Genomic DNA, 16,163 nt, shown 5'->3' on the forward strand with positions numbered 1-16,163 from the left:
GTTCAGAAGCCATTGTCACAATACCAAGACTAATGAACAGAGATCAACAAGAGGTTTGTGAACTTACACCACTGATTGCCTGAATCGCCAATTTATGAGCAAAAAATATCCTTAGAGAACGGGAAGAGTTACCCCAAAATATAATACTGTGTCATAAGTGAATGAAAATAAGTAAAGTGGAATACTTTTTGTGTCAAACTATCCATTCCTTCAGATAATCTTCATATAGTGAAAATGGCAGCATTAAGTCTTTGAACAAGATCCTGAACATCGGCTTTCCATGACAATTTACTGTCTATCTGAAAATCTAGAATATTGAACTGTTCAGTCTCATTCATCATATGCCCATTATGTGTTATTAGGACGCCAGATTATGTTGAATTGTGTATTAGAAACTGTAAAAACTGAGTCTTACTGTGATTTAGTGTTGATTTATGTTCTACAAGCCATGGACTTATGTCTTAAACTGCACTGTTTGAAATAGTGGCAACACTGCACACAGCATCCTTTATTATCAAGTTAGTGTCATCAGCAAACAGAAGTATTTTAGAATCACCTGTAATTCTAGGAGGCATATAATTTATATAAATAAGGAGCAGGAGTGGCCCCAGTACTGATCTCTGTGGCACCCCTATTTAACAGTGCCCCACTCAGACCCACATCATTGCCATTCTCAATACTATTTAGAATGATCGTTTGCTGTTTGTTCTTAAACTAAGAGGTGAACCAATTGTGAGCTGCTCCCCATATTCCATATGGAGCAATATTTTGTGATCAACACAATCAAATGCTTTAGTTAAATAAAAAAACATGCATAGCATTCAAAACCTTTTCTTTAATCCACACAGTACGTCACAGAGAAAGAGAATGCAGAACTTTTAGTTGTTAAACCACTTATAAAACCAACTATACTTTTGACAGCAAAATATATAAAATGAAATAGTCAAATATTGCTAGAAACAGAGCCTTTTCGGTAAATTTACCAAACACTGGTGGCATAGGAATAGATCTCTGATGTGCATGGTGGAACCACTAGGGACCATTCAAAACCATTCAAGGAAATTTTGAACTCTATCCGAAGCAAAAAAAGGATGCTTACACTTTTTCGTTGCTCCTTTTTCGTGCGCCCTGTGGCGTGTGCAGAGGGCATGTGACATTGACACACGAGTGAATAAAACTTTAGAGGGTCCCTCTAAGACCTGCAGTTTGGCAACATCCTTTGGCTTTGTGCGCAACTTTGTTGAGAACTTTAAAAATATTTCTGAACAGATATACCCATTCACCAATTCCATGGCACTGGCAGGATAGAGAACCCTTTTGATACCCCTCAGATTTTGGATGCAAATGCTAATGCATCCAGATAATACCCTCTCTGTCTGGAGATGGCAAATCACAGAGATTCATTGCGAATGTGCTAGGTTTGTGAGAGGCTGCTGCACTGCAGCAGGATTGTGTTATTGGGTGGCAGACAGCCCAGGAATGACGAGTAGCAGTACAGGTGTAGCCGATTGCCTTGCTGCTGCTACTTGTCGAATTGTGTCATCGCAAACAGTTCGTTTATGGTCGCAAAAACTACACTTTTGTTTGCACATCGTGTGGCCAGGCTGAGGTTGCCAGACATCCCTTGCAGTTTGGTATGGAGCATAGGCATCAGATGCTCTTCACATATGACATGCTTCTCCAGAATTTTCGTACTCCTGCCAGCTCAACTCTTAATAACACTACTTGAAGGTTTAAAGACTGACACATACTTAGTGATGTATTACAAGTACAGACATAACAATAAATTACAAGCACAGACATGAAAACATCATGTGCCTTCCAGTATCATTATACCAATTGTGGGACACGGTCTGTCTACTGAACTGTTCGCTCATAATTCATTTCACAACCAGTCTTCTTTATTTGATGTTGCTGTGAGTCAATTTACTGCAGCGTCTAAACAATCCCTATGATACATTTGTTTTTCTGAGTTGCATAATTACTGTGATTGCACTGATGTTCCAGTTCAGATATTATGAAGTTTAAGTTTTCCTCCATAGGCAGCTCTCCATCGAGCGTAATTGTTACAACACAAAATATCGTAAGAATCATCCTAACCATAAGATTTAATGACAAGTCTGCTCTTAAATGTCATTTGACAAAAGCCACAGCAATAGGACTTTGCAAGTGCTGGTGTACTTTCAAACTTTCATGTGTGTGGAAGTGAGTGCTTCTCCAGTTTGCAGCCTGTCATGAGTATCTTCCCACATACAACATCATTACATAGGCATTCCTTTTCATAAATAAGTAGATGTTTCCCATGGCTTCCATTCAGTTCACATTCCTTGTAACAAATGCTGCACCTGTGTAGTCCCTCCTAGGATGCAGCCGAAAGTTCTGGGTGTTCCTCCTGAATGTGAATGTGTTCAAATACGGTCATTCACCAGTGTGCATTTGCATGTGTTTTCTCTGGTCAGCTTGCCTCCTGAATGACATGCCACACACGCCACATGAGTATGGCCGTTCGCCAGTGTGGAGCATCGAGTGCATCTTCAAGCTACCATTTTGTGTAAATGTTTTATTGCAAACATCACAACGGTATGGACGTTCACCAAGGTGCAATTTTGAATGCTTCTTTAGATTACCCCTTTCTGTGAATGTCTTGTTGCATATTAGACAGCTATAAGGGCGTTCACCAGTGTGTACCTTTGAATGCTGCTTCAGATAACCACTTTCTGCAAATGTCTTGTTGCATGTGCCACAGCCGTAGGGGCGTTCACCAATGTGTAGCTTTGAATGTTGCATCAGATTTTCCCTTTCTGTAAACATCATATTGCAAATGCCGCAGCTGTAGGGGCGTTTACCATTGTGCTGCTGTGAATGTCGTTTCAGATGAGAACTTTGCTTGAAAGTCTTGTTACATACGCCACAGCTGTAGTGGCGTTCACCAGAGTGCTGCTGTGAGTGTCGTTTCAGATGAGAACTTAGTTTGAAAGTCTTGTTGCATGTGCCACAGCTGTAGGGGCGTTCACCACTGTGTACCTTTGAATGCTGCTTCAGATTACCCCTTTCTGTGAATGTCTTGTTGCATATACCACAGCTGTAGGGACGTTCTCCAACGTGTCCCTTTGATTGCTGCATCAGACTGCCCCTCTCTGTGAATGTCTCACTGCAAACTCCACAGCTGTAGGTGCAATCACTACTAAGCAGATTTGAATGCTGCCTAAGATGACTACTTTGTGTAAATGTCTGGTTGCAAATGCGACAGGTGTAGAGTCGCTCACCAGTGTGCAGGTGGAAGTGCCCCTCTACAGTAGCTCTTGTAGTACATGTCTTGTGGCACACGTTGCAAGAATGCAGAACTTCACTTGTGTCCACATGTGAGTGATCCTTCAGGTCTTGCAACTGTGTAAACGTCTTTTTGCAGATGTTACACCAATGTTGCAGATGCCATTCACCAGTTTTATTCCCACACAATGCTTCCTGCATGACGGTGTTTTGTATCCTGTTGCCTGTTCCTTCAACCGGTGAAACAATGGGAACCAAACTGTCACTGTTATCAATACCATTGTCATTCTCGATGCCAACTGGGATAGCACTGCAGAAAAAAGGGAGAAAACTATGTAATAAAATATTGTCATAAATGTACAACTATGTAAATGAAAATAATAATAACATACGCCAAGTTGCCAAACGTGTCAAAAGATCCTCATGAATGAGTGACATAAGACACATTCTGCAAACAAGTTATGAATCAGTATCACAGAGACTTGAGTCAATATTATTTTTTGTACTGTTCCAAGAAACAACAGAAACATTTCAGTTCATGTGAAGGCTTATTTTAGGTCTCAAAAGTTGCAAGACGGTAAATTTGGCAAACAGTATCCACAAGAAGTTAAATGTTGGCAAATTCATTGATAGTGATGTTATTGCGAAGTGAAATGACGTGAAATCACACCCACAATAACTGTTCCACCAAACGCAAAATCCTGCCTGATAAGAACCACAGGACTCTAATGCATACCTTACAAACTTCTACATCTACATCCATACCCCACAAGCAATTGTAAAGTGTGTGGCAGACATTTAACATCAGAAATTCCTTTTCTTGTAGCTCACTGATACGTTGGGACATGTGAGACGTTTTTCATAGCTATACCACCAAGAAGATTTCTTTGGTAACAAAACGAATGAGCAACTTTCCTGAATATGCTATAAAGCAGAGCTGTCCAGTATGGCACCCCAGGGTGCTATTGTGCCTGCAATACGTTCCGCTGGTGCCCTTCATAAGCAAATTTCTATTCTGACGATTTCTTACGTTGAATCAAAGTTCAGAAGAAAATACACTGAAAGCTTTACTGCTTCTATACCTGAATAAATATTAGACTTCAATTGTAAGGATTTGGAGACAGATTCACTTTAACGCCAACAAAGTTTTGCCACAAACAATACAGTCACATTTGGAACATCATTGTTTGTACCAAAACTTCCTCCTATGCGACGTTTTTGGCTCTATCCAGTATAGTGCAAGAGCTTGTGGGTGTACGTGCAGTAACATGAGACCTCCCTGTTAATACAAACAATCCTGTTGGAGGAAAACCGCAACTGAGCATTATACCAGAGGTTGAAAATACCGCTTCAGTTGTAAAGTTCTTTATTATGACACGACCAGTTTTGGGCTCTTATTCGCCCATCTTCCGGTGTTGTAAATTGGTGCTGTGACCACCGAGCGCGGCCGGCCAGGGTGGCAGAGCGATTCTAGGTGCTACAGTCTGGGACCGCGTCACCGCTACGGTCGCAGGTTCGAATACTGCCTCGCGCATGGATGTGTGTGATGTCCTTAGGTTAGTTAGGTTTAAGTAGTTCTAAGTTCTAGGGGACTGATGACCTCAGAAGTTAAGTCCCTAGTGCTCAGAGCCATTTGAACCACCGAGCTGCAGTTGACGTGTACAAGGCGCGATGTGCAACCTACGAGCGCAATGTATGAAGTGGCGCTTGTGGGTAGCACGCCGCGCCTTGTTTACATGAATGTGCTACCTACGAGCGCAAAGCATGAAGTGGCGCTCGTGGGTAGCACACCGCGCCTTGTTTACGTCAATGTGCTACCTACGAGCGCAAAGCATGAAGTGGCGCTCGTGGGTAGCATACCGCGCCTTTTTTACCTCAATGTACTACCTACGAGCGCAAAGCACAAAGTGGCGCTCATGGGAAGCACGCCGCGCCTTGTTTACGTCAATGTGCTACCTACGAGTGCAAAGCATGAAGTGGCGCTTGTGGATAGCACACCGCGCCTTGTTTACGTCAACCGCGGCGCTCTTGGAACACAGCACCAAGTTAAGACACCTGAAGATGTACTTATAAGAGCTCGAAACCGGTGTGATAATAAAAGTACTTAACAACTGAAGCGGTATATTCAACCTCTGGTTTCCTGTTAATTCTGAATTTACCAAAACATACCGTTAACATTATGGCAAAGTGTGTTCACAAAGCCACATAATCAAAATAGTAACGTGACAATGGCCTCTTATAAAGTCTGTTATGTATTAGCAAAAAGGATAAAACCTTCCAGTTAATGGAGAAGTGATCAGTGCTGTGGATCACTGTTTGACAGGCACAAAGATAAATCTGGAATTATTGTCTTCTATAAAGGGACTTCAACTGTCTCACCAAACTGTTGCTAGACATGTTGAGCAGATTTCTAAAAAATTAACGCCTCACTTATATCAGGACCTTCAATCATTTGAATATTGTTCGCTTCAGTTTGATGAAAGCACAGATACTTCTGATATTGAAGAGTTGAATTTATTTATTAGAATGCTCTTTCATGATTTTATGATTATAAAGAAGAGTTTAAAAACGCTGCAACTTCATGAATGTAGTAGAGAAGAAGATATGTTTATTGCATTCCAGATATTTGCGAAACGTAGCAACTTCTCACTCTCTGAAATAGTTGCTCGAAAGGCTAAATGGTTTCTTGCTCTTTGTGCTAAAGGTGAATCATTTCCAAAATTACTTCTTTATCACTGTATTACCCATCAGACACCTTTATGTGAAAATGTTTTAGTTTGACCATTGCAAGAAAGTTGCAACCTCTGTGGTAAATTACATTTGCTCACCTTCTGCATGCCTTTAATTGTTCGTAAATGTTTTGAATATACACATCTGGCCATTAAAATTGCTACACCACGAAGATGTGCTACAGACGCGAAATTTAACCGACAGGAAGAAGATGCTGTGATATGCAACTGATTTGCTTTTCAGAGCATTCACACAAGGTTGGCGCTGGTGGCGATACCTACAACGTGCTGACATGAGGAAAGTTTCCAACCGACTTCTCATACACAAACAGCATTTGACCGGCGTTGCCTGGTGAAACGTTGTTGTGATGCCTCGTGTAAGGGGGAGAAATGTGTACAATCACGTTTCCAACTTTCATAAAGGTCGGATTGTAGTCTATCGCAATTGCTTTTTATCGTATCACGACATTGCTGCTCGCGTTGGTCGATATCCAATGACTGTTAGCAGAATATGGAATCGGTGTGTTTAGGAGGGTAATACGGAACGCCGTGCTGGGTCCCAACGGCCTCGTATCACTAGCAGTCGAGATGATAGGCATCTTATCCGCATAGCTGTAACGGATCGTGCAGCAACGTCTCGATCCCTGAGTCAACAAATGGCGACGTTTGCAAGACAACAACCATCTGCACGAACAGTTCTACGACGTTTGCAGCAGCATGGACTATCAGCTCGGAGACCATGGCTGAGGTTACCCCCGACACTGCATCACAGACAGGACCTGGGTGCACGAACGGCAAAACGTCATTTTTTCGGATGAATCCACGTTCTGTTTACAGCATCATGATGGTCGCATCCGTCGTGGCTCTACCCTTCATTCGATCCCTGCGAAACCATTTCAGCAGGACAATACATGACTGCATGTTGCAAGTCCTGTACGGGGCCTTTCTGGATACAGAAAATGTTCGACTGCTGCCCTGGCCAGCACATTCTCCATATCTCTCAGCAATTGAAAACGTCTGGTCAATGGTGGCAGAGCAGCTGGCTCGTCACAATACGCCAGTCACTACTCTTGATGAACTGTGGTATCGTGTTAAAGCTGCATGGGCAGCTCTGCCTGTACACGCCATCCAAGCTCTGTTTGACTCAATGCCCAGGCGTATCAAGGCCGTTACAACGGTCAAAGGTGGTTGTTCTGGGTATTTATTTCTCAGGATCTATGCACCCAAATTGAGTGAAAATGTAATCACATGTCAGTTCTAGTATAATATATTTGTCCAATGAATATCCGTTTATCATCTGCATTTCTCCTTGATGTAGCAATATTAATGACCAGTAGTGTATCAGATTCTGAGCACCAACAGCCGCTTGGACCTATGTAACATTGGTCACCACGCTAGTCACACGAATGTGGGTTCTTTTCTGAGGCTATTACATTTCATGAAATTTGTGCTAACCTAAAGTACATATTTTAATTAGCAAGTCAAACACATTATCTACAAAAGCTTCCACTGCTAAATAACTGGAACAATTTTTATTACAAATAAAGAATAATCATAAACAACCTTTTATGTTTAATATCCACCCCAGGACTGTCCTTTTTTCTCTTTTCTTTATAGTATACATGGGCTCATCTTTTGTTCAAGAAGTGTGATTTATATGGACAACACAGTCTGTTTGAATATTTATATCCTTGCTGCTATTTGAAACAATATTTCAGTTTTTTTATTACAAAACTTCGAGAGTGACATCAAAATTTCTGGGAAGGGAATATAAAGAAACGAATCAGCTCAGTGATTTTTTTTAATTTTTCAATGTAGTCTCCATGTACATTAATGAACTTGCCCAGCGATGTTCCAGTGCATTGATCCCATCACAAAACTTAACATTCCTCCAGTCTTGGAAAATAAACCGTCAAGTTCAGTTGTCAGTTTTTACTTTGAAGAGAATCTCCATCACCAAAGAAAATTTTGAGATTGGGGACGAGATGAAAGTCTGATGGAGCTAAATCAGGCGAATAAGAGAGGTGTGTTGATTTGTATCTTGGTTCGTGTACTTTTGCCATGGAAATGGCACTTGGGTGTGATCGTGTATTGCCTTAATGAAAGATGACTTTCTTTCTTGTCAAATCTGGCATTTTACGCGAATCTGTTGTTGTAGTTGGTCTAGAAAATTAGTGTTGTATTGTTGTGTAATTGTTTAAACTCTTTGAAGATAATCTAGCAGCAGAATCCTTCTTGAATCCCAGAAAATTTACGTCATAATATTTCTGGCCGACCATACTGCATTTGCTTCCGTTGGTGGTGGTTAATCAACATGTTTGCACTGCTTTGTCGCTTTTTTTGTCTCTGGTGCATAGATAGTAGAGAACCAAATTTCATCTTTGGTCACATACAAGCGCAAATCATGATGTTAGTTGCTTGGAAAATGGATTCAATATTGTTGGGACACTGCCATTCTGATCCAGAATTAACAGTCGTGGCACCGATCTGGCAGATAATTCTCTCATACCCAGTTCCACTGTTAGAATATGATATACCTGTTCAGGTGATATCCCTAAACTCTGTGAGCTTTTCAAACTGCTCTCGTATTTCGGTAGGTTACTAGGTGAAGCCATATCAAAGCAGGCTCGATAGAGGTGTGGAGAGTAATTGTGAGTGAACGCGGCATGAGGAGTGAAATGTGACTGCGTAAAAGAACTTGTGTTTATTTAGATATGAAGTAAAGAAAAGGAATAGGAGAAATAAAACGTGATATACGTTTATTAGCACACGCAAAAATTTCTTGAATTATTACATGAAGTACTGTGAACAGAATGTGGTATCATAGGACGCTTTATAAGTGGACAGATTTCTGCAGTAACAAAATATAGTTTTTATCTAAACAGATGATTTGTACTCTGGTTACTGTTTTACACGTTTCCGCTAAATTGACATACAGTGCGCCACGTATGGTATGAAAGTTGCTTCAAATAAACTGTTACCCAAGATGTTTTAAACTGTGCCTAGGCATTTTGATGTGCTTGAGGTCCTGGTTGTTAATACTTGTATTTTGTACCCCAGATTCTAATACTGCTCGCAGTTGAATTAATGTGCGGAGTGCCGTATACAGAATGTTAATTGAAAGACAATTTTCTAGTGAACCATTTTCCAGTGTGTAATTAACTTTTGAGTTTTATACTTACACACCTTTGAGTATTGGCTGCTGTTATGAGGCCAGTTGTACAAGCACTACAGTTTTGGTGGGGATCACAATAATAAAAATCGAATAAAAAAATTGTGATGAGGAAAAGCCTGATAAATCGAATACTATTACTATCCCTTACACATCTTTATAATATGTAGCAGATATTCGAAACATAATTTTTCTCGAAACTAACGAAAATATGACAACAAATAATGTTATAAGAAAATACAATTCGAAATACGCTTCAAAAAATGCCTTCCGCACATTAAGATTATGTCCATATAATCCTTCTTTCCTCTACCAATAATGTACGGAACAATACGAATGGAAAAATATGAGGGTTAAACACACTGGACATGAGTGCTCTGTTTTTCCACAAATTGCCTCATTGTTCAACTAGCTATGCAACCATTTCTTTGCTTGGCAATATGTGCTGTGTTTATTGTGATGAAAGGCGACAGAAATAGAAAATACGAAGGCCATTATGGGTAAATTACTTATCTAAATAACAGACGTACGATAAATATATAGTGATGACATTGCTTTGTTTGGAAATTTCAGTAGAGAGTCAGAAACATATTAGACTTTCTGCTTGGGAAACTGCAGCGATAAGATTAGCATTACTGGCAACTAGCGACTTGGGCCAGATTGAACTAGTTATGTATTTCACAGTAAACTATTTCAGTGATTATTCCTGAAACTGGGAAAATATAAGGAATTTCTTGGTTATTTTGTTAAGCGTACTTGACTTTCAATCTATGATTCGTATATTATTTGATAAAGAAGTTGTTTACACAACTTTAGTCAATGAAGATTAGACCAACATCCTCAGGCTCGACAAATTCGCCACTGGTATAGACTCCAGAATCCATTAGAACAAAAATTATTTTCCCAGGTTTGAGGTTTTTGCGTCACCAATGTCCTCCACTTCGGTTTCTTGTAGTTTTCTGAGGAGTTCCACCTGCCCTATCTTTTCTTTTGTTCACGTGTCAGACTCATCAGTTGTTGTGCTGTTTATTCGTCTTAAGGGGGGTAGGACGTGAAACGGTCCGACTTGGAGCAGGAGAGGCCCACAGGACATTTTAATTTACACTGTCTATACTTTTACAAATAAATTCATAAAACTTTGTTAGCATGACCAGGAAAGATTCAGGATTCACACTCACCCTTGACAAGAGAATAACCATCCACAGTTTCCATGTGCACTTTTCATAAATTTATAGGCATGTTCTTCTGTGTTTTTTTTTTTTTTTTTCCCTGGCAAGGTCAAGCTCATACTTGACGCTAAGGTCATCACAAGTCTAATTTTTACAAAAATGAGCTTTAAAAGCGACTTTCCATATGACTTCTCTTTGTCTGAAATCATGTAGAATTTTTACAGTACTTTCTTTTACGGCAACAGACTTCATTGCACATAAATCGTCTTAAAGCATAACCTCAACACAACGAAATACCTATGGAGCCCAGCAGCCCACATGTACTAAACAGCACAAGAGATTCCCACCTGGCCAGGGAAGTTAGCACTAAAACGCACTCCTTCCAATTAGAGCAAATTACTCTGGCATAAATATGTATGCATGCTTGCACTGTTGGAAATGGAAGTCAAACACAACGGTCAGTATCACAAAGTCTCTTGACCCACACAGGGCTACATTCGAGCGCTTGCAACGTCTTCATTCCTTCACAATGTTATTTCATACAATTCTGCTATGCAGGAATGGTTCTTGAATACATTCGCTTGCACTAGGTGTTGCTCGAAGCTACAGTGTAATCGCTCCTTTGGTTAAAATTAACAGTGGCGGACTGCTAAGGCTACTCCCCGGCAAAGTCGTGACACGTTTATGGCTCTAAGTGTGTAACGCTTTATGGACAGCAGACTTGTACACAAGTATTATGCAGCTGCGATGCTTATAGAGAAGTGAAGTGTACAAATCTTTCATAAATTTTGTGTGCGGCGGTCAGCATTGAATAAAAAAACAGAAATGTAGTTATTGTGGTAATGTATTTTTCCTATGAGCGGCAAGTAACAGATTGCACTAGTAAAATGTTTGCTGTCAAACATCATGCTCCGTGACTGTCACCTGAGAACACATTTGGACCAAAGGCACCCATCATTACGTCTATAACTACCGAAGAAAACTGCTACAATAATATATAGTATGCCAGTGGTTTCAATGCAGCTTCGCGTATGAGGGGCCTATTAAATAATTAATACATTTCTAGAATCTATTACCTGATTGTAACAAAAATGTAGTAAGCTTTTGCAAATCTTTAACAGTTCAGTCCTCCCCAATTTGTTCAGGCGTTGTTACAACGAAATTATCATGTGTATTTTCTAGTTAAGGACCAGGAAGCGAAACTTTACAAGTACTAACAACATATTAGTATTTACAGTTACAGAACAACCACAGCTGCGGGAAAGAATTGAAGAACAATGAAATACACAGAGAAATACGTACGGTATATCAAAGCAATGACAAATATCGTCGCCATACTGTTATTAAAATTTTCGTACTACAACTCCATGTACCTCAGCTTAATAACTGTATGTGAGGGTTTTAAAGATGACACATAGTTACATGATTGATTACAACCACAAGCGTTTAAGCGTCAAGTGTCTGCTAATATCATTATACTCATCTTGGGACACAGCCTATTGAACTGTTCACTCACAATATCTTTCAGAATCTGTCTTCCCGAGATATAGCCCCAACTAGGAGTCGATTGTTTCCAGTTATGTATCTGTGAAGTTTCACCTGAATCTATTCCACAAAAATGCCAGCTTCCCCTTGTGATTGTTTTTGGCAATGGAGGAATCCTGTGGAGATAGTGTGATGGTGGAATGCTACTTCATGACGATGGCACAATGAACAAAGATGTTTTGTAGAAGTTTTTACAATGTACCTGATGTAACACCATAGCAGAGTGGCAATCAACACTGACACCAGTGCTAGCCAGAAAAACAACTTCTGCCCCATAGTGGTGTGTCCTTGATCTCTGGGTTGCAATCTTCAAATACTGGACGAGTGGGAAGTTAAAAGTGTTCATTCAATAGCAACATTCTTTATTAGGCACATCTAACCAGGAAAAATGTGGAAAGCGTGGACATTCAGCGTAACACAGGTAGCAGTAAACGCAGAGTTGCCAATGTATGGCTGAAGTCAGCTTGGTAGGTTGCGACCTTGCGGCTGAACATTTGCATACTTTAGACAGCTTTTACTAACCAGCAAGGCTCAAAAAATGGCACATTTAACCCAAGACACTTGGAATCAGCCAGAGTGACACGTGATAACACCCAGGGGCTGGCCTTGTCTCAGTGGTACTCGTTTGAGACATAGAACCATAATTTGTGGCTTATAGACCAGCAGCTTCACATAGTTGGGCCTGGGTGTGTTGTGACAGGAGCAAACGTCCCATAAAGTAGCTATGGAAGCATGGCTTTGTGCCACAGCATGAAGCAACCCAGCCTACTACCGCTGTGTTGAAGAAAGCTATACCATTTTTATTTTAGCTCGCCACTGCAGAAGTTCGTCAATGGTGATGTCGTCAATGGTGATGTTGTGCAACAGTTTCCTACCCCCTAACGTGAATTCAGTCCTCCAAATTTCAGGCTGCTGATGAGCCTGTGTATTACTAAAACAACATGATACTGCAGTGTGCACATTTTTCCCTGAACACATGGTGGCTAATATCTCACATCCTTATTTACACTTCCTCCATTTTGTATTCCCCTTCCCTGCACATTCCATCACATGGTATCTGAAGACTGGCACATCTTGAGTGTTCTAAGCTTGTGGTCGACATATTTGGTTTGTAGGCAATGTAATGGGTGCTTAGATAGGTGGACTGCTCTCTGCTGACGAAGGACATAGACCACACTAACGATGACCAGCATTAAAAAAGTTCTCAAGGTCGAGTTCCCTCTGCGGAGCTGTTGAATGTGCTGAAACATCTGTTCTGCACTGATGTACTCACTCTGTGTGACTATAATCTTGTTGAGAGAACTATGTATGGTGGTAACAAAGGTGTTATTCACACAGGTTACGTCTTACACTGACAGTATTTAGAAAGGTTTACGAGATAAATCAGGTAGATAAAGTGGATGATATGTAAGATTCGTTGCAGTAGTCCCTGTTATTGTTGCTGTAATGTTAAAGGTCAGCCCTGAGATATCACATTGAGACTCCTTTAGCAGTATCCCAGTGTTTTGTATTTCCAATCGTTCTGTTTGAGCATCACTGCTCACAGCAGGTGGTGATAGGTATCAATGAGTCATACACTCAGCATATTGAATGCGGTCCTACTTTCCGAAAATATGGACAGGTTGAAAGTATGTCCCATGGGCATCCTCCCACATCTGTTACCCTGAGAAACAATTCCATCTCACATGTCTCTGTAGCAATTTGGACAACTATGGATGAGCATACGGTAAACTGCTTCCTCTGCCACTGGCACAGCACTTTTGGTGTCAACTCTGTGATCAAGCACTGTATTCTTTCTGTCTAACGCTGAAATGATGATGTGCAAAAATTACTGCACATTGAAACGATTGAACTACCACAATCTCTACAACGCTACACTACATACCAGCTCTGAGTTACTTTTTCTGCTAGTGTTCCAAGAGAGACATACATCAACATTCATCATATAAAACACACTCCTTCTATTGATCTCATATTAATTAAGTTGAACTGTGTCACTCTCATCATCAGCTTATGCTGCAGTTTCAAGAATTAATTACAGGAAGCAAGTTTTCAGAGCTTACTCTTCCCCTAAATGCCTCCATTCTTCTCATCACTAATTTCTGAAGTTCTCCTTCTTTCTCTTCTTTATAATGACATAACTCTATGTCATAACATACACAGCAACGTATATGTAGACTGCACAGGTATGGCATGCTCACTCAGATGGGCCATATTTTTATTCTTACATCCTCCCAATTTTATTGAGAGTGACATTGATAATGATGGTAAAGCTTCTGATCCATCATTACATTTTGGTATCAGAAATTTGGGGGAGGGAGTGGAGGAACGGTTATGGCATCAAACGCAGCTAAGAATTCGCAACCATCCAAGAGGCGTGTGGCCCCACCACTAATGAAATAATGCTGCTATAGCATTGTGAAACGCAGCAGCTTTGGATTGGAATACTTCATGCAGCTGCACAATGCCACACTTCCCCTGCTGCGATGGGAAGCGTGCTCCTGTCACAACACACATGGGCTCGGCAAGTGTATAAGCTCCCAGTTATCTGATAGCAGCTGTGGTTCTTGGACTTCGAACTTCAGCTGGCGCCATTACTGTCTCCACACTAGTTGTTGGTCCCATCTTTGTCTGAGCAGTAATAACCTCACACACCACATTCATCAGCTATGGAAAGACGAGTTGATGGAGTCAAGTGTAGAACTGGTGCTGCTGAGAGGGGGGGGTCTCTACTGGGGTGCCATCATCTAACACTTCGCCACCTCCCTGGGTTCAACACAGGGCATTAGCTCGCTCTTGTTGGTCTCCTGGAGCTGTTTACAGTATACACAGTGCCACTGAGCTGACTTCTTCCTTGCATCAGTAAGGCCACAGCTGCATCCAGCCATGTTGTGCAGAAGCAGCATGCTGCTGCCCTGGTGTCCATACTCGCCACTCAGTCCGGGCATATCGATGTTGTCTCCTTTTACTGATGGAAGAATCAAGGTTAAAAGGTCTGCAACTCATCCAGTCATTACATTTGCATTTCGACTGACACTGAAGGAAACGTAATTAGGCAGAAATTAATGTGGGATCTTGGATGAAGGAGTAATACCCAGTGTGATACACAGAACTCACTGATATGTATCAAAACAACTATTTGTATAATACGAAAAGAAAAGGAAAAAAAACAACATATTACGAGTCTTATTAGATACTCACTTCTGTAAACATCTACGCTGAATTTCTATTTTTATTTTTGTTTATGTCATGGTATATGACCCATCACCAGTACTGTGGTGAGTTATCTCTAATGCTACAATTGCGTTTATGGATGCCAACTTCTGAATTCCTCAATTATTTTCTTGTTCCCTTGGCTGTAACAATCCATATGAAATAATGCCACTACTAATGTACCGGTGTTCGTGCTATACCTACTGAAGGAGCTCAGTGGGGCAACACATTGAAAAACTGTTTGGAAAGGCACTGGGCTGGAAATATTTGATGTAACCTCCGTATTATGTCGTTAGTGAACTGTCTTATAACCGTCAGTGTTTTGATAAGGTGGTAAATATATTGAAAATAATATGTTAATGACAGTCTGACAATAGTTTGACACTAAATGTTTTCAAAGTTTTTGCGGATAAAGGGAGATATTATTTCTTTAACTAAAATTTGCCATGCTTGTCTTCGGTTGTTGCATATGTTACTTCCGATTTATCCATTTTTGTATTCTAAAAGTTCAATAAAGTTTTTGAAATAGTATTGGTGTCTAAATTCTGTATGCTCCTTCAGTATTTCTTGTGGGTATTTTCTTGTGTGTGGAACACTGCACAGCCTATAAATATCTTGAGGTCTCTCTGGGCCGAGCATGCACCCATAAGAGGCATTGAATAATTACCGACCAGAAAGTGAGTGCCTGAAACAGTGAGGTATGAGGGTCACAAGAAAACTTTGGAGTTACAGACAAGGTCAGTAAAAACATTTGCATTTGCCTTGTGCTACTTCATGGCAGAATAAGTCTGTCCTTGTGGTATCGGTCTTGTCACTCAACAACTGTAGACGTTGCTCTTAATGAAAAACGCAGCAACGGACCACCACAGGCTGTCTCCGTCCCACACCTCTAGAGAATCTATACTGCCTTGCTGGAAGGGCAACTCCAGACATGAAAGAGAGGATGAAAGCCATAACATCGGTAGCCCACCCCTGTTCATGCACCAGCCTGCATAACCAAGACTTACGTAAACAACCAAGGTGCCTACAAAACCGCCTGAGCAATTAAGACTTCAGGAGTGACAC

The 16,163-nt window shown here is 40.8% G+C and overlaps 1 protein-coding gene across 1 annotated transcript; it reads right to left on the reverse strand.

Moving 5' to 3' along the window:
* Positions 1-2,095: 2,095 nt before the first annotated feature.
* Positions 2,096-14,833, reverse strand: LOC124716764 (zinc finger protein 501-like). Its single transcript, XM_047243309.1, has 2 exons — positions 14,733-14,833; positions 2,096-3,580 (listed from the first exon to the last, which is right to left on the reverse strand). Exons 1-2 carry the CDS (start codon positions 14,831-14,833, stop codon positions 2,419-2,421), a joined length of 1,263 nt encoding a protein of 420 aa, XP_047099265.1. The 3' UTR covers positions 2,096-2,418.
* Between the last annotated feature and the right edge of the window lie 1,330 nt (positions 14,834-16,163).

Source organism: Schistocerca piceifrons, chromosome 9 (assembly GCF_021461385.2).
Source record: "Schistocerca piceifrons isolate TAMUIC-IGC-003096 chromosome 9, iqSchPice1.1, whole genome shotgun sequence".
NCBI classification, from domain to species: Eukaryota; Metazoa; Arthropoda; class Insecta; order Orthoptera; family Acrididae; genus Schistocerca; species Schistocerca piceifrons.

What these genes read in the sequence shown, in the direction of transcription:
- LOC124716764 (XM_047243309.1), bottom strand. Translation starts at nt 14,833, where the DNA reads ATGCCCGGACTGAGTGGCGAGTATGGACACCAGGGCAGCAGCATGCTG. An exon ending in CTTACTGATGCAAGGAAGAA is followed by an intron (nt 3,581 to 14,732) that starts GTCAGCTCAGTG and finishes TTTTTTCTGCAG; the next exon opens with TGCTATCCCAGTTGGCATCG.